The 18,898-nt window shown below is 43.9% G+C and overlaps 1 protein-coding gene across 1 annotated transcript in view; it reads right to left on the bottom strand.

Moving 5' to 3' along the window:
- Positions 1-18,898, bottom strand: part of ADCY1 (adenylate cyclase 1) — a 253,736-nt gene that overhangs the window by 82,375 nt on the left and 152,463 nt on the right. The window contains exons 7-8 of the mRNA XM_025207825.1: positions 5,623-5,781; positions 3,963-4,104 (exon numbers count right to left, since the gene is read on the bottom strand). Of these exons, the coding sequence (XP_025063610.1) occupies positions 3,963-4,104; positions 5,623-5,781 (301 nt within the window). The remainder of the gene's footprint in view (positions 1-3,962; positions 4,105-5,622; positions 5,782-18,898) is intronic.

The raw sequence follows: 18,898 nt of genomic DNA, 5'->3' as shown, positions 1-18,898 counted from the left end.
ATGGACAACATACAGCCCACAGGCCAGATCTGGCCTGCTAATTGATTGTATCCAGCCTGCAGATGCTCCCTCAGTGCTCCACATGGGGCTAAGCCCCACCCAAGGCAGATCATACTGTGCTCCCGCCGACTGCACTACCCCAGCCCTGACCCCAACCCTGGCCCCAGCCAGTGCGCACAACTTCCCATTATGCTGCTCCTGCTGCTGCTTCAACTGTCCAAGTAGTGCTCAGCTTTCCCCGGCTTCAACAGCTCCTCCTCCTGTCCCTGCTGTGCTGTTCTGGGCAGCAGGTAGTGCAGGGAAGTAGCAGCAGGTGGTGAGGAAGCTGCAGCTGGGCAGCTCCTGCCCCAGCACATGGGGTTCAATCTCCACCTCCCAGCTGCTTTCCACCCATTCCACCCACCTGCCATGATATGCAGCCACTTGTGGGTGACCAAGTGGGTGGAAGGCAGCCCCACTATGAAGCTCTGCATGCTGGGCAGGGCTGGGACCATCAGTTGGCATGGCAAAGGAGCTCAGCATGGGTTGTCCTGGGTGGGAGCAGGCAGGGCTCAGACCCATTGTGGGTAGCGCAGGGGCAGCTGTGGACTGGATGGGGGGAGTGGACAGCACGGGGGGAGTGGACTGCACATGCACCGCACCCCACAGGCAAGCTCTGCTGCATGTACCTGCCTCCCTTCCCTACCTCATGCTGGCTCCTGGGACCTACCATGTGAGCAGTCCCGCACACATGTGCACACACTTCCCATGTCCCCCACCTGCCTAATACACATACCTGCCCCTCCCACTGCTCATGCCTCCCCCGCTCCCACCCCCACACAATATACAGGAGTAAGAATTTATTTTGAGCTATTATGCAATTGCCTTTATATATACTGCTAAAAAAACATAAATCAGGACAAAAAATTTTTTTGAAATAAAATTAAAATATGTTATAGTAGATGTTTAATTTAAATATATAATTTCTTTTTTTGTCTATCATTTTTTAGAATGATATATTCTGAAAGTGTGTGTGTGAAGCCCTTGACAACTCACCAAAACTCACTCAGTGGCCTGCCACCTGAAATAATTGCCCATCCCTGTTATAGAACCTAACTCCACTGTTAAGGAAGCCATGATAAAACTAGCACTGCCTGTTAGAGCAGAATCTATTCTTTTCGCTGTTAACAAGCATGAACTGCATCTTACACCACAGGAAAAAAAAAACAACCCCACCTTGGTTGACCAGATTTACCAAAACTCTTTTAGGAGAGCCTTTAACATATGGAAATACTACATAAATATTTGTGATTTATCATTTTGGCTCAAACCGGTGCTACATGTAGTCCAATAGGATCTCTTCAGCATTGTTTTATATCTCATGCATTCTCTAAAGCCACTTGCAGACATTCAGTTAAAGGCGTGATCAGATCTGATCCATGATCCCAACAATAATTCCTCCTGCCATACTATACATGCATGGTCACAGGTGTGCTGGTGGAATTGGGGATCAGATCCCAAATGCACCACATTGCTAGGGTAGGGGGATGCCAGGAGATCATGACAGCAAGCCAGGCAGCTGACTGGTGCTCCCTGCCTCAGGGGCACAGAGAGTCAAGGGTTCTTGTGTATCCCCAAGGTTGTGAGTCCCCATCAGCTGACTGACCTGGCTACATCATAAACTGAACATGCAATGGCATCCAGCTACAAAGTTATCATACATAATATGTATAGTAATCTCGTGTCTTACTTCCTGCTTTATCACACCATGAATTGCATGAACACGAGGCCAGGCTACTACTTAAGACATGATTAAATAGTTATCATGTCTTAAATGTAATGACTGTCAGGGGTCTACAAGAGCATGCACAAAAAACCCACTCCTATAGTAGTCATCCTGGGATAGGTCATGTGGGATTAAAGCTGTACTTTGGGAAGCTAGAAGAATAGTCCTATGTCCAAAAGCAACCTTTTGGATCAAGTCAAGTCTCCTGCTACTGAAGGAAAAATATAAGGACAGGAATTTAGGATTCCCCCACCCATCACTAGGCCACAGGATCATGCTCACCATAGATAACTTGCTCTGAGGGAAAGTTTCCTCAGTAACCCCACTAGCTGGAAGGTGGCTAACAAAATGGGGAATAGGGGTTTATGTCTCATGTGTGTGTATATGCACAGGTGTATTTACTCCTCTGGCTCCCTAAAATCTCTGAATAAATTTTGTACGGATAGACTTTCAGGTAACTTGTGTACACTAGGTACCGTGAGCTATCTGACATGGGTAAAAAGTATCAAAGTTCCTTTTGAAATGTAAACGTGTTATCAAATGGTGGCCATAAGATAAGCAGAAAATGTGATGTTGAAAAAGCTAGTACAAACCGTATACACACAGATTTTGATTAGCAAATTGCAAGGCTTCTGGTGAGGTGACATGGTTTTCATAACAGACCAAGATGTTGCCTAAATAAAAGGAGGTTGCTTTTAGTGGAACTTCTGGTTTTAGTTGGCTAGTTCTTGCAAACTGAGGTTGCCATCCCTTTCAGTCTCTTTTTCACTAGTATTAGACAACTTGTTTTAGAGGGTGTGAGAAGGGGCTGAAAGAAAAGGCAGTATATTATATATTATATATTTATATTAATTATTAATTATAAATTATATTACATTATATATTATATTATAATAAGCAAACTTGGATATCTTACTTGTCACCAGGCCCATCCCCTGGAATTTATTATCCAACCATTCAGCCTCTTTTCCTTATCTGGAAAGACCTGGCCAGGAGAGGAACCAAGCTTATATCAATATCTCCATCAGGGTCACCTAAATCCCAATCAATATCTGAGATGTGAAATTAAATGTCTTCAGTATGTTAATTTCCTTCTCCACATCCATAACTTTGTTTTTACTTTTTACCAAAGAGAAAACAAAAACAAAACAAAACAAAAAAGGTTTGAAACAACAGTACCGCTTCTCCTAAGCACTGAAATGTTCCTCATCTCTCTGCACGTCATAACTGGCCTGACAGGGGTAAAGGTATTTGGGAAGTAGAGTGAAGATAGGGAATATTATTATGGGATTTAGGAGCAGAGCTGAGATTAGAAGAGGACATGGAAGTCATTGTGGGACTGCAGCCGAGGTAGAAGAATGAGCAAGGACAGCCAGGATGAGTCTCTTTTTAGCATCTCAGCGCAACAGCATGGGAATGTGCACGTTAGACACTACAATATCTGCTCAGCTTCCCTTGTAAGATGTGTTCTATACTTGCATGAATGACTAACAAACCCTGATCTCTGGTGCATTCATAGATACATTATAAAGTAGGATGGTTAACTTCTGTATTTTTCCCTGACCTAGATAGCTAAGTCTGTGCTGCAGAGATCACATGGCAACTTTTTACCGGATATGTTAGTTTAGTCACTGCTGGGTTGATTTCACTTTTCTGCTGCAGGCAAAGCATGACTGTAAATACTATTTTTTCTGCTTCTGTTCACTTGGGACTCCTTCAGTCTTGGTAAATGGGCCACTAGTAGGATAAGGTATTGCAGAAAGGGTTAGGAGAGCAAGGATGAGAATATAAACATGCCCAAATGTGGAGATGGATGTAGAGATAGGAGAGGAGTTAAAGAGACTACAAAAATGGAAGTCTTAATGTTCAGAAATGTCCGTGTAAGAGAAAGTGACAGTACAGTAAGCAGAAGCATCTATAACACATCCTTGTTTAGATAGCATGATTGCAGGGTTGGAATTTACCTCCTCCTTTTTTTGACAGTTCCTACTTAAAACACAGATGGTCACGCTCTCAAGGAAATGTTCAGACAAAATTATGTTTTCCCCATTCAGAATAAAATGAACTATTTAACGGTAGGTTTGAAGAGCTGTTAATAGTTACAGAATATAGCTACTGCCTCTGTTTTAGACCCATTCACAATACGGTTAAGTTATGAAATTACACCATGGAACAAGCTACAGTTTGTGAATCCTACCTTCCTCCGATGGGATGGCACAATAAAAAATGTTTCAATATTATGCTTCTTCAAGAAACTATTCCTTTCATGGCCATACCCTGGTTCTACCTCGTAGTCACCATTTAGGCACTCTAAGGTGGTCTTTGTTATGTGAACTTTCCTAGAGAGAAAGACAGGACATTTTTTAATGTGATGATACATCATGAGCTAAGAGCTATTCAAATTGGGTGAAATCCACCCCTATGGAGAAAGCCAACACGGGTGAGAGTTGCATGTACAAAAGTATACGACTGTTGTGGAAAAGATACATTTTCTTAGCCAAAAAGAAAGAGTAGCTATTTTAGCAACTAAATTTCCTAAAAGTAAGTAGGTACTATAAACAGGTTAAAATAACTAGAGTATTTGACAACTTGCAGCTGTGTTGATTTTAGGAATGGGAAGGCCTGTGCAGTACCTTGTATTTATTCTAATACCACCTGCTGGAGATTAAATATTAAATATTAAAGCACCTACTGGAGATACTGCTGCATTGTTTGACATATACTATCCAACTCTTGGGACATCTCTGAGGATTTCTTTTTCAGTGGTTTTATTTTTCGTTCTCAAGAAGAATGGGACTCTAAGATGTATTCTCAATTCTGACCCTCCTTTTCTCTTGCCCAATACTCTGCTTGTACTGCAACTGCCCTTATACTTTCTTCAAATGTCACCCATATCTATGTTACCCTTATATACATTATGTCTTCCAAGAAGATGTTTAAAAGACCATGATTATTTCTTTCTTTTGAATATCTTTTTTTCAAATTCCTAGGACTGTGATGCCTAAAGCCAACCAACCTAAACCACCAAAAACATCTATTTTTTAAAAAGTGTAAATCTCGACCACAAAATAGTTAGCGGGTTCAAACTTCTCTCTGGTTATAGAACTGAATTTGGTGAAAAATCCAACCAATTACCCTTCAGTACAGTGGATCCCATTCTAAAAATTTGATATGCATAAATATATGTATCCATGCATACGTGGCTAACCAATAGTGAGGACTGACCAATGTGTGCTTAAAATTCCAGGACCTGAATATACTCACACACAGTTAAATTACTAACTCTGTATGTGTACATCCCAATACATAACTTGCACATGTACTTTTATATTTGTACTATATTAATATTTTTATACGTAAGGCACATGTAATTGTTTGCCTGGCACTGGCATAACTTATATTGAAATCTGGTTTTGATTGAGAATACTAAACTATTACCACCTTATAGATTTGGAAGCACAGAGACAAATCTTCCCTTCTAATCCACAGTGGCAACTCCATTTAACTGAGACAAGAATTTAATTCTTGCTAGAGTTCCTGACTGAAATTCTCTCATCACCACCTTTTGAATCTATCAGTTCTTAGTGGAAAGTGTACCCAATGAGCGCTTACATTTTAACAGAAAGTTGTTTACATTTATTTCTTCCAGACACTACTAACAGAAATACCCATGCTATTCAATCCTAATATTACTCAGCAGAGGTTTTAACTGCAGGTAATACAGCCTATAATAGTTCTTACCTGAAACCACCCTGCATTTAACAATTCCAAGAGTAATTAGACTTGCAACATGCTTCAGCTACAGACAAATAATTTCCACTATCATAGAGAACTATAGCTCTTGTTATGAGACTTACCCAGGCAATCCTCCAGCTTCCATTACATTGGCTAGAGTCACATCATTAGACCAGACATCGTATTGCCATTTGCGGAGACCCAGGACCCCACAAAGCACCCTGCCTGTGTGTAATCCAACTCTCATATTGAGATCCACTTCCGTGGCTTCTGCCACAGACCTGCAATAGATAATATCAGACTATTATTCTGTCAAAAAGGGTATTGCTCTCTATTATCTTTTGTTCTCCAAAATCTAATAATTGCAGTTAATATATACATTCAAAACTGCAGAGAGATGCTCTTTAAAATCCAAGACAGGTGCCTTGCCAGATAACAATCCTACCTTCCTACCTTTTCAAACCTTCTAAAACTTGATTAAGTGACTAAATAAAAAAGTTACTTGGTCATGCCCTATCCCTGCTGAATCAAAATCTCAGAAGTCTTTTATTTTTGCACGAAGTTTAGTTTTGAGTTCTAGGTTTGAATGAACCCAGACCCTCAAAGCCAATTTAATTAAGTAAATTATGTTTCTCCTAGTCTTCTGCATAGGAAGGTACAATGTAAGGAGACGTTACATATGATTTCCACATAAAACCACGATTTGTCCCAAGTTCATCTGAGATAGGGTTGTAGTTCATCCAGTAGGTCTGCCTCTCTATACTTTTTAATGCATCTAGCCCAAATTTAAAGTTTTGCAAAATATACTGGGCAGTTTTTTTAACTGCTGTCTTTTCAGAATTTGCTAACAGGGTCCCAGTGAATCTCTGATATTTGATCAAGATGCACTCTACCTGAAATGCAAATGATAAAAAGAGAGTTTGTGAAATAACAGTATTTGCTGATTTATCTCCTCTCTCACATATTTATTCATTTTTCTCTATCATACATTTTCCTGTTTCCTAACATCTACCTACCTTAGGCAGCTACGAGAGCTGACAGCAAATTGCTTGCTAGAATCAAAAGAAAAATGTTGAAACTATTTTATTAAGGTTAAATATTGATCTGTCATATGACCAAGCAAACACATTTTACTGTAACATTAAAAGAGATTGCTTTCCCCTCAGTATTAAAATGGACAGTATGATTTAGAGTCCCTTCTTTTATTAGAAATTACTTATTCCACTTTGACCCTTCTTTATCCTAGATTTTGGTTATGGGCCAAATTTTACCCAAACCCCTCCTACACTTCACCTGCATAAAGACCATGAGGCTTATGTGGGAGAACTATTTATTTATGGGGTATTGTAGAGAAGAAGGTTGTGGATGGTCTTTTGGATAAAATACTAAACTGTGAAATCACAACATATTAATTCAATTTCCATGTTGTACTACAGACTTTGTATGAAATCTTAATCAAGTCATTTTAGGTACAGTTTCCAAAAAGGGACTTAGATGTGGTGACACTTGACCTAACTTTGACCTGTCATCTTCCCAAAATGGAGTCAGGCAGACTGCAGCACATGCTCAGGGCCTTCTAAAGGCACTTGGGCCTACTGCAGATGTGCCTGCTGCTCATGCTGGTCTGGCCAGGCTGTAGCCTGTGCCCTCCATGGGTGAAGAAATCTGGCGGGGCATGTGCTCCCCCCATCACCCTCTGACACATCACTTATGCCCTCCCCCCCGCCCCATAGACTTACCTGCGGGGAGCTGCAGGATCTGCTCTTCAACACGCTGCCTGGCTGCCACATGCGTGTGTACGCGTGTATATGCACGTGCCACCCCCTGCCTGTTATCGCCTTCCTCCCACTCTCTCCAGCCCCAAGCAGCCATTTGCAGGCTGGAACTCAGCAAGCCTGCAAGGGGAAACCTGTAGTTTCCAGCATTTTTCCCCTTTAAAGGAGAAAATCTGTGTTTTTCTGCAGAAAACAGAAAGCCTGGATCCCTGATAATAACTTTATCATCACTATCCAAGGATACTGATGTTAGCTGTTATAATGAAACAATTATATCTTCAGAGATCAGCAGTAATACAAATGCAGCAAAACTGCTGCAAACTTTAACTCTATTTTACTCATGGTTAAAGGTACCGTTATTTGGATAACCCGTATTGCTACAGGATCATTTAGCTGTACCATATATACCATACCAATTAATGTGCACACCTGAGCAGAAGCCCCCTCTCCCTTTTGAGAGCAGTTAAAAGCTACATTATGTTTGTCCATACTCTAAGCTAACCAACAGGATGTACCACAGAGAGCAACATGTCTGAAAACCCCTCCCTTTCATGAATGCAGACACATCCCTTGACCTCTGGGTTAGGTGCCAACGAAATACTGAAATTCACAATCTGAAACTACTTTCTTGACTTAGATGGGAAAGTCCTTTTGGGCATGGAAGACTGGCCAATTCTTTCTTTTAAGAGGCAGTTAGTTATATAATAAACTAAAGATACCCAAGACCAACATCCAATGCCCCCATCAGGTTGAACAGATTCAAACCCATCTCTCTCGCTTGTTGGAAGAGTACCCTCGTCACTAGATATTGGCTAGCTTGGAGCATTCTCCATCCTTGCAGCTTAAGATTCATCACTACAGTAAGAAATGAAAGATCCATAGATCCAGAGAAAGAATATGACTCTATAAGCCCAGTAATGATGACATGCAATTTAGGCAGAAGAAATCCTGGGTCATGGCTCTATTATTGTTTCATGTTATTCAGTGATTAGTTAGAGGGTAGGGAATCATCCGACCAGTAATCATGCTTTCTCTCTAGCCTCACACGTTTCTCTCTGAATGGCAGCATAGCTTTGCTGCAAGATTGGAGAGGACCTCCACCTCAGCCTAGCCTATAATGTTGTCGTGGGGCAAGTGGGTAAAGTGGGTTTAATCTCCCTAAGCTGAGGAAGAGATAAAATCTTGGACTTAAACTCTGTGTGCCTTAGCTTTCCATCTGTACACACGGAGACATTACTTTGTCCGTCTCATCTTTTGTTTGGGCCTGTGGACACAACTGCAGTTCAGATGATGATGACTTATCATTAATTGGCTATGACTTATCATTAATTGGTGCTCACTTTTCTACTAACTTTTCTATTAAAGTTAATTCTATCCATGGTTTTATCTTTTGTGCAACAGTGTAAGATCTTTAAAAAAACAAAAACAAAACCTTCCCCTTGCCTCAGCAGTGACAAATATTTTCCCACCTCCCATTGAATAGATGCCCATAGAATCATAGAATAGAAGGACTGGAAAGGACCTGTAAGATCATCAAATCCAGTCTCCTGCCATGCACAGGAGGTAATTCGGTTCAAATGAACTGCATGAGGTGCTTGTCCAGACTCCTCTTGAATACCGCCAGGGATGGCGACTGCAACACCTCTGCTGGGAGTGTGTTCCAGATTCTAGTTACCCATATGGAAAATAAGTTTTTCCTTATGTCCAGCCTAAATTTTTTCCAACTAGCTTGTGCCCATTGGCCCTCAGTCTCCTGAGGGGCACCTTTCTGAAGAGTAGCTCCCCTATATCTTGGTGTTTGCCCCTAGCATACACCAAGGTGGCCATCAAGTCACCTCTCAGTCACTTCTCAGTCTCCTCTGACTCAGACTGAACAGGCCCAGTTCCCAGTCTCTCCTCATAGGGCCTATCCCCAAGGCCCCTGATCATACAGGTGTCCCTTCTCTGCACTCTCATCTACATCCTTCTTGAAGTGTGGTGCCCAGAACTGGACACAGTAATCCAGCTGTGGCCTCACCAATGCCGAATGGAGTGGGAGGAGCACCTCTCTGGATCTATTGGCAACACATCAGCTGATGCACACTAGAGTTCTATTTGCCCTGTTGGCAACTTCATCACACTGATAACTCATATTCATCCTTTGGCCAACTGTCACACCCAGGTCCCTTTCAGATGCAGTGCCAGCCAGTGAGACACCCCACATCATATAGTTATGGCAAAGGTTCTTTCTACCCAGATGAAGGACCTGGCATTTCTCCCTGTTGAACCTCACCTGATTGCATTCTTCCAATAAGACCTGCCTGTCAAGGTCATCCTGTATACTTGCCCTGCCCTCAGATATGCCCATGTTTCCCCACAGTTCACGGTCATCCGCAAACTTAATCATTGCACTTCCCACTCCATCATCCAGGGCATTAATAAAGATGTTAAAGAGTATGGACCCAAGCACTGATCCCGGGGGGACACCACTGGAGACAGCCCTCCAGGATGAAGCCACCCCATCAATTAAAACTCACTAGGATTGGCTGCTGAGCCAATTGCCAACCCATCTTACCATAGCCTGGTCTAGGTCAGTACCCTCCAGCTTAAGTGAGAGAATCTCATGGGAAACAATATCAAAGGCCTTGCTGAAATCTAGGTAGATGATGTCCACTTCCTGCCCCATGTCGAGCTGGGTAGTTACCTGCTCATAAAAGGACACCAGATTTCTTAGGCATGACCTTTCCTCAACAAAACCATGCTGGTTGTTTCTCAATACCCCACCAGTTATGAACTTGTGGTTGATGGTTTCCTTGATGATTTTTTCAGATTTTTCCCAGGATCAAAGTCAGACTGATAGGCCTATAGTTTGCAGGGTCATCCCTCTTCCTTTTCTTAAAGATGGGCACCACACTAGCCTTCTTCCGGTCATTCAGGACCCCCCCTGAGTTCCAAGATTCTTCGAACAGCCTCACCAGAGGCACTGCTATGGGTCTGGCCAGTTCTTTCAGGACCCTTGGGTGCAGGTCGTTTGGCCCAGCTGACTTGAAAACATCCAAATGCTCTACGAGTACCTTCACCTGTTTGGGGCTGATTTTATGTGGATTACTGTCATCACTGTATTTTCTAAGTCTCTGGACAGGTGACAAATTCACGCCTGGTTTCAAGAATACTTATGTGAAGTAAGAATAAAGGAGCTCAGCCTTTTCACAAAGATCAACTGTGGGCTCTCCCTGTGTGTTCAGTAGGGGACCCACAGCAAAGCTTGATTTCTTCTTGCTCCCTATGTACCTAAAGAAGGACATTTTGTTGTCTTTTATTGCAGTTGCCAGCTTTATCTCCATGCATGCCTTGGCCTTCCTTGTCTCATACTTGCAGGCCTGGGTCATATGAATGTATTCTTCTCTGGATGCTGATCTGTTTTTCCATTGCCTGTATGCTTCTTTTTTCTTTTTGATAAGTTCCCTGATGTCCCTATTGAGCCAGGCAGGTCTCCTGGCTCCTTTCCCTCCTTTCGACTGTATGGGGATGGACTCTTTTTGAGCAGTGAGAATTGCTTCCTTAAGGAAGTGCCACCATTCTTGAACTCCCAAGTCATCCAGGGCCTTTCCAACTAGACTCCTAAGTTTACCAAAGTCTGCCTTTCTGAAATCGAGGACTTCTGTTCTGCTGGTAGAATTCCCAGCTTTATGGTGGTTGGTAAATCTGATCAACTCATGATCACAGTTGCCCAGAGTACCTCCAATCTTCAGGTCACCTACCATGTCTTCCTTTTTGGTCAGCACCAAGTCCAGAGTGGTTTTACCCCTAGCCAGTCCCTCCACAGCCTGTGACTAGGACAGGTCATCTAAAGTTACCAAGAAGTTGGTTGACCTGCTAGAGCTGGCTGAATGGTCTTCCCCATAGATGTCAGGGTACTTGAAGTCACCCATAACAATCAAGTCCTTAGTGCTGACTGCATCAGTTAGTTCCCTGTAAAATGCCTGGTTGTTCTCCTCTTCTTGGTAGGGAGGCCTATAGTAGACTCCCACCATCAGGTCCCCTTCTCCTGAGCCCCCCTGTATCTTGACCCAGAGGGTCTCAAAGGACTTCCCTGTGCAATCAAACATTACTTGTAGGGAGGGGTACTGCTCTTTCACATAGAGGGACACTCCTCTACCCTTCTTCCCAACCCAGTCCTTCATGTAGAGCCTGTAGCCCTCAAAATCCACTGTCCAATCATATGTATTGTCCCACTATGTTTCGTCAACCCAATGATATAAAATTCCTCATCTGCCAGGAGGAGTGCCAGTTCATCCTGTGTATTGCCTATGCTTCTGGCATTCCCATAAAGACAGCTGAGTTCACCTCTAGTCATCCCAGGTTTTCTGTCCCTCTGCAAGTGTCTCAGGGCATTGGTGATCATCCGGATGTCCCCTACATGACACCCTCCACTGGGTTATCTTGGCCAGAGGATTAATGCCCAGTAGCAGAATCTACCCCCACTCCCCTGGACTTGTCTAGTTTAAAGCCCTCCTCAGAAAGTTTGTGATTCTTGTGGAAAAAAGCTTCTTCTCTCTGCCCTGAGGTGGATACCATCTCTTGCATGCAGACCAGTGCTGTTGAACTGCATGTCAAGGTCATGTTCCTCTTTATTCTGTAATGTAAAAAGCTTGGCCTTTAGCCATTAATTTCACTATTTAGCTAACAAGTCCATTTCACTTATTTGATTAAAACTTACTGAGGTAAACATTAACATGTGTCTCAAATTGTTTAACTCCATTTTTGAGATGATGTTTATTTAACACCTCAGTAGTTATTTTCATATTACAATTTGCTCACTGCTCTCAAGGTTTCAGATTCAACTTCAGTGAAAAAACAAGTCAGTATCCTTCCCTAGCACCATGTTCCACAACATTTTCTATTTGATTCCACTACTGAATATACTAAATTTTCTCACAAACTATACTTTCGTCCTTTGCAGGCAAAGATGACCACATCCAGCAGGAGGAGGGGATGGAAGAAGAGATAAAAGAAGTGGGAAAGAAAAAGGGAAGGAGAAAAGAGAAAAGGAGAAAGACGGAAAAGGACAAAAAAGGGAAGGAGAGGAGAACGAGGGTGGGTGGAGGCTTGGTCACATAAGTACGTAGGTGACTTATAAGTCCGATCTTTGCTTTGAACAATCTGCTGTAACAGGGACAGGAGAGCGATGAGGACTGGATACAGGAGGTTTTCGTGTTCCTGGCCACACGTTTCTTCATTGCTTCTGCTGTGCTTTGCTGTTCAAAGGCCAATTCTCTGTTCTGGAATTGGGACCTCTAGGACAGACGATCACGAGCGATTTTCTCCCGCGACTCTGGGTCGATGCTGAAACTTTTTAGGGACACCTTTTGGGTGTCCTTGTACCATTTCTTTGGTGCGCCACAAAAGCATACTCTATTTGACAGTTCACCATAGAAGACTTTCTTTGGCAGACGAGTGTCAGGCATACTTGAGAGGTGGCTGGCCCATCTTAGATGTGCCACTTTCAGGAGGGTGTGAATACTAGGAAGAGTTGATCTTCAGAGCACCTTGGTGTCCAGAATCTTGTCCTGCCACATGATCTTTAGTATCATTCGCAGGCAGCACAAGTGGAAGTGGTTTAGTTTCTTGGCATGACGCTGGTAAATTGTCCAGGTTTCACAGGCATAAAGGAGGGTTGGAAGGATGATGGCTTTGTAAACCTTCGTTTTTTTCAACATTCTGATGTCTCTGTGGTCTCAGACTGACTTATGGAGTCTGCCAAAGACCACGCTAGCTTTCACTAATCTTCCATTGACTTCATCATCAACGTGAACAGTGCAGGAGAGCGTGCTGCCTAGATAGGCAAACTTGTCGACCATCGGCATTTGTTGGCCTTTAACTAAGATGTGTAGTTCTGGGGGGTTGTGCCAGGTGCAGGTTGAAACATCACTTCAGTCTTCTTCATGTTAATAGTGAGTCCGAAGTTGTCACAGGCTGACAAGAGTAGGTCCATTGATCGTTGCATGTTAGCCTGTGAGCCTGAGCATACTACATTTTCTCACAAACTACATACCCCATATAAGACATGCATCTTGTTTTTGCAAACAAGAATATGCAATGGAGGGGGAGACTTCTCCTGAGTCACGGATGACTGTGACATAGAATAAGTCCTCCTAGAAACAAAGAGTGACAAGGAACCATGGTATCCCTGCATCAGGCAGCAGGATATTCCTGGTATGGCAAGAAAGCAACAAAGCTAGGCCTCAGATCCTTGCAGAGACAGTAGCGAGGCTTAGTTCTTGCTACTTATTGCAACCATAAGTATGCATAAGGAATTGCATGAGGTAATTTCAGAGCTATTAGCTGTCCTCTTTGAGGATTTGTGGAGGTTAAGAAAGGTCATGGATTATTAGAAAAGGGTAAATACAGCGTTCATCTCTCAGAAAGGGAATAAGGAGGATCTAGGGAAGTGCACACCTGTCAGTCTGACATCAGTACTTGGAAAGATCATGGAGCAATTTCTCAAGGAACCTACTGTGAAGCACCTAGAGGAGAACAAGGTCAGGAGCGGCCAGCATCGATTCACCAAGAGTAGCTATGCAAGCATATTTCCTTCTATGATAAGGTGATAGGCTCTGTGGATGAGGGGAGAGCTGTTGATGAGACTTTAGCAAGGCTTTTGACAGTCTCCCACAAAATTCTTATTGACAAGACAAGAAAATATAGACAAGAGGAAAGTAGTGTAACATGTATTCATAACTGGTTGGATCATTGTGCTCAATGAGTTGTTGTCAATAATTTAAAGCCTAGTTGGGAGAAGACATCAAGTGGGGTTCCTCAGGGTTTGTTCTGCATCCAGACTGAACAATGATCTGAACTGAAGACATGCTTAACAAATTAGGAGATGATGCCAAGTAGAGACGCTCTCAAGAACAGAGCTAGGATCCAGAATGACCTAGACAGACTCAAAAATGATTAAAAAAAAAAAATCAGATGAGATTCAACAAGGACAAGTACAAAGCCCTGCACTTGGGACAGAATAACTTGGTGCACAAATACAAACTAAGGAATGACTAGTTAGGCTGCAGGGGAGGATCAGGGGGTTAGAGTGGGCCATAAGCTGAATATGAGCCAAAAAGCCAACAGCAGACTTAACTGTGTCACTTGCAAATCAATGGAAGTAATTTTTCTGCTCTTTTCAGTACTGCTGAGGCCTTACCTGGAGTCCTATGTCCAGTTTTGGGCCCCATATTTGAAGAAGGATGTGGGCAGACTGGAAATAGTCCACTGCACAGAGACAAAAATGAACAGGGGCCTAGGAGGCAAGACCTATGAGGAAAAGCTGAAAGAACTGGGGTTATTTCACCTGGAGAAGAGAAGACTGAGGGGAGGATTTGATAACTCTTCAAAGACCTGAAAGGCAAGTACAGAGAGGATGGAGATGTGCCCATAGGGGACAAGACTAGAAGCAATAGACAGCAATAGAAATGAAGTGTATTGTGAATGTAATGTGTTGTAATAGCAGGTGGAACACAGGGAGTAGTTTGCAGAACTGTGATGTCTGTTAATTTGGACTGCAACTCCCAGAAACCCCCAGGGGCTGGGGGGCAAAGGAAAAAGGAAGAGGAAGCTTGAGGCTAGAGTAAGGGGAAGAGACAGCAGCATGCACATAGAAGCTAGTCAGCCCTATGCAAAGGAGTGAGTGGGGCTAGGGATTTCACTTGCTTGGTCGCCCAGGACTGTGGACTGAAGGAGCTGGACTCAGACCTGGGGGCAGCTGTAGGCTGCTGTTTCAGCACTCTAGGGACTAAAGGCTTGTTTGGGGACACCTCCACAGGTGTGGGGGGGGGAACGTGTTGACTGTTACGCCTGCGCTAAGTGGCAAATATTCAGTTCGGATTTGGCTGATTCAGAGGGACAGTGACTCAATTTGGTGATTCAAGTCACTGTCCTGATTTGATTTGGCCCAACTGGATTTGAAGATTTGGCACCAATTTGGAGATTCAGCCATAGACTAAACGAGGGATTGGGGCTGGGACAAGCCGCCCAGCTGGGGCAGGGGGTTGCGAGACTCGGGGAGTGGGGTTCCCGCCATTGCATGCTGCCAGTCCTGGAGGACATGGGAGTGGGCATGTGTCCCCAGATCTGCGCAGAGCGGGCTGGGCCGGGCTGCCCTCCAGGAGACTAGCCCCAGCCCCCCCACCACTGGGCTGTGCTCCATGGGAAGGGTGGAGCCAGGGCCGCACTCCAGGTGGCTAGTCCCAGCTGCAGCCCAGAGTGCAAACCTGGCTCTGCCTGCCCAATAGAGCGCAGTGGAGCAGGGTCTAGTGGGGAGGGAGGCTGCAGCCACCCTAAAATTCCCCATAGCCCCTACTGCCGGCCCTACCCCGATCCGGGTGTACACACCCAGCCCCATGCCCTGGCACTGCTTACCCAGCCAGGGTGAAGCCGCAGCTTGTCTAGAAGATGCGGGGAAGCTGAAGCAGCTTCCGCTGCCGTGTGCCACTTGTCAGAGGCAGTGCAGTGGCACTGTCCCGCACCTCCCCACCCTGGCTGGGCATGTGGTGGAGGAGCATAGCCTCTGCTCCCAGTGCTTTCTGCCACCCATCCAGATCACAGTCCAGCCTAGCCCACCTTACACAGATCCAGGGGCACATGCCCACTCCCATGCCCTCCCAGACTGGTGGCACATAGTGGCACGCAGTGGCGGGAGCCTCCCTCCCCAAGTTCCGTGCCTCCCCGGCTGGGCAACTTGTCCCATCTCCAGTCCCAATCCCTCCCTCGCTGTGGGGGCGTGGCTCTGCTCCCCCCACACCTCTTGTTCCCCCCTCTGCCCACCACAACACACTTACCAGCTTGAGGCAGCTGTGTCCAGCGTGGTCGAGGACTGTTAATTGTTCAGCCTATGGCTGAATCCTCGAATTGGCGCCGAATCTTTTCTGAATCGATTCAGAGGCTTCTGATTTAATCAGACCTTTTAATGGGTCTCCTGATTTGATTCAGATATTTGGCCGCTGAATCGGGCCGAATCTTCTCTGAATCGAATTGGCTACCGAACCTTTGCACAGCTCTGACTATATGTTACCACAGTGTTGATGTTTCTTTATATTTTAGGTCTTCTTCCCTTTGGCCTATTGGCTTGTGACCTATCCCCTATGATTTTCTACGTAAAATGGGAACTTCCCCTTGCTTCCTGTGCCAGGTTCTCGTGCTGCAAGGCTGTCCTAGTAGATTGAATGTTAGCAGGAACTTTCAGTGAGGGCGGTCAAGAATTGGAATAGGCTACCTAGAAAAACTGTGGAATCTTCATCCTTGGAAGCTTTCAAGAGCAGGTTAGATAGACATTTGGCTGGGATGGTTTAGTCATGGATGATCCTGCTTTGATCAGGAGCTGACTAGATGACCTTGTGAAGTCCCTTTACTTACTTTCCTATGATCCTATTGTAAGTAATTCTTTATATAAAGTTCCTCCATATAAAAAAGTGTTGTTTTCACACTAGAAGCCTCATCAAGATACTACAGACCGCATGCAGCAGCTCATTTTCTCTGAGCCAGCTCAGTTCCTGCCTCAAGCACTAATTACCCTGCTCAGAGAACAGCAGCTGGGAAAGGGTTAATACTGCACCATCCCACTTCTGCTTGCTGAGCCAGAAAGTGGCAGCCATTTTTTCAACCACTAGAACACAGCATCTCCCTGCTTCTGTTTCAGAGAAGGAAAATCCCCCTGCTTAAGACACACTAGTTTTAGAGGACTGATTCTGGGGAGGAGCACATTTCACATGTACAATGTGAATAAATATGGTAGCTGGGAAAGGTATACAGAAAGAGTTAGTATTCAGAAACATAAAGGACTAGCCTACGCCTATCTCTGTGTGATCATGTAGACATGCAGACCTGCTTCTCTACCTATGCCAAGTAAAACTACATACGACTTTCTCTAACTGAGGCTCAGAGAACAGAGGCTGTGAATATGAGATTTTCCTCTCAACATTCTATGAACAAATGGACATGAGGTAGTCACAGTGGGGAAGAGTAGGATACCTGGAAAAGCCATGGAGCAAGACCTTGGTGTTCTAGCCAGCTGAGCTGGCCAGTTATGAAGATAATGGCTGGTAGCTTGAAAAAGTGTGAAGCAACTTATAATCCTTCTGTGCAAGATAAGAACACAAGTGAAAACCCAGTTCACTTCCAACAGTTTACCTGTAGTGGCTTAGCTATTCACTGCCCTGTATGTGGGGCTGAAAACCTAGCCTGCAGGGATTTATATATATTAAAATTGGAAGCGGTTGAATTCTAAATTAATGGCACTTGTCTATGGATGCTGCATTAAAATAGGTTATTCTCCTTCTATAAAGAATTCAATTGCTCCATTCTGCGATGACTTATGTGTATGCTTAACTCCATGCATTGCAAGTATTTCCCTTGAGGTCAACAGACTACTCACAGGTGCATCTGGACATGCTATTAAGGTGCAGCAATAAACTCTGGCACACTTTGTGCCTGAGTCAGCTGCTCCAAGGCACAGCATCTATGCATGTGCCCAGGACTGCAGCAGTTTGAGCTGGAGTGAAGCAGTCCTGGGCTGGCAACAGGCTTGGAGGTCAATTCTGGGCTCCGGGTGGTGGTATCAGGTGGTGGAGAGGCTGGCTAGAGCACGAGGGTGTGAAAGCACAGCCCTTGCCAGGCTATGCAGCAGCACCAGCACTGATGATTGGTCATGCAGGTGACACAGTTTCCTTGTACTCCATTCCCAGGAAAGAATCCAGGCTGAGCCAGACCCGAGCTCCACCTAACAGTAAGGTGTGGCGGGGTGGGGGGGGAAGGGAACAGAAACTTCAGAGGGCAAGTTGGAAGGTGGGGGCAGGAGGCTGACTGTAGCCCAAACTCAGGCTCAGAGCCAGACTCAGAGCTACAGCAGCCATCTGCCCCCGCAACTCCACCTTGCACGTGAATCTAAGATGAGCCTCTCCACTCCCTCCCCTGCTGATAGGGGAAAATCCTCGTCTTAGATTCAAGTAAATATGATACATTCATTTAAATATTTAATGATTAGGGTTTTAGTAGGCTAAAAGAATATACGTATCAACAAAAGTATAATTAGGTACCTCCAAATAGGCTTATATAATTTATTTTGTATTCGTTAAAAGGAAGTAGTATCTATTAATACTTTAGAAAGAATTATATTATTTCCCTTTTTCCAGTTGCTCTAAAAAGAAAAACCTCCCATATCTTCCATAGAAATCTACTTTTAAAACTGGTAACATCATAGGAAAAAGCAAGTACTGGGGGTTTGAAAATAAGAATAAATAATAAACTACTGATTACTATGTTAAGAAAACTAAGCTTTGCAATGGAGCCAGAAGATATTTGCATATTAAATAAAATCTCTAAGACTGGTCAATTAATAACTTTAAAACAGCTCTATATTCTTCCTAGCAACTCCAAAAGGTTTCAGTGGTGTTTATTATTAAATTATTAAATTTAAGTAGAAAAAAAATGTTCTTTTTTTTTATTATTTGCTTTGACTGTATGTCTCTGATTTGTACTTATTTCACGTGAACATATACAAAATGGAAAAGAGCCACTTTGAGCCAAAGAATCTGAACAAGTATTTCCATTCAATATCATGATCTTTATCCATGTAAGGCCATCCAAATACTAA

This window comes from Alligator sinensis, unplaced genomic scaffold, assembly GCF_000455745.1.
Source record: "Alligator sinensis unplaced genomic scaffold, ASM45574v1 scaffold456_3, whole genome shotgun sequence".
NCBI lineage: Eukaryota > Metazoa > Chordata > Crocodylia > Alligatoridae > Alligator > Alligator sinensis.
This window is presented reverse-complemented; position numbering and strand designations above follow the sequence as displayed.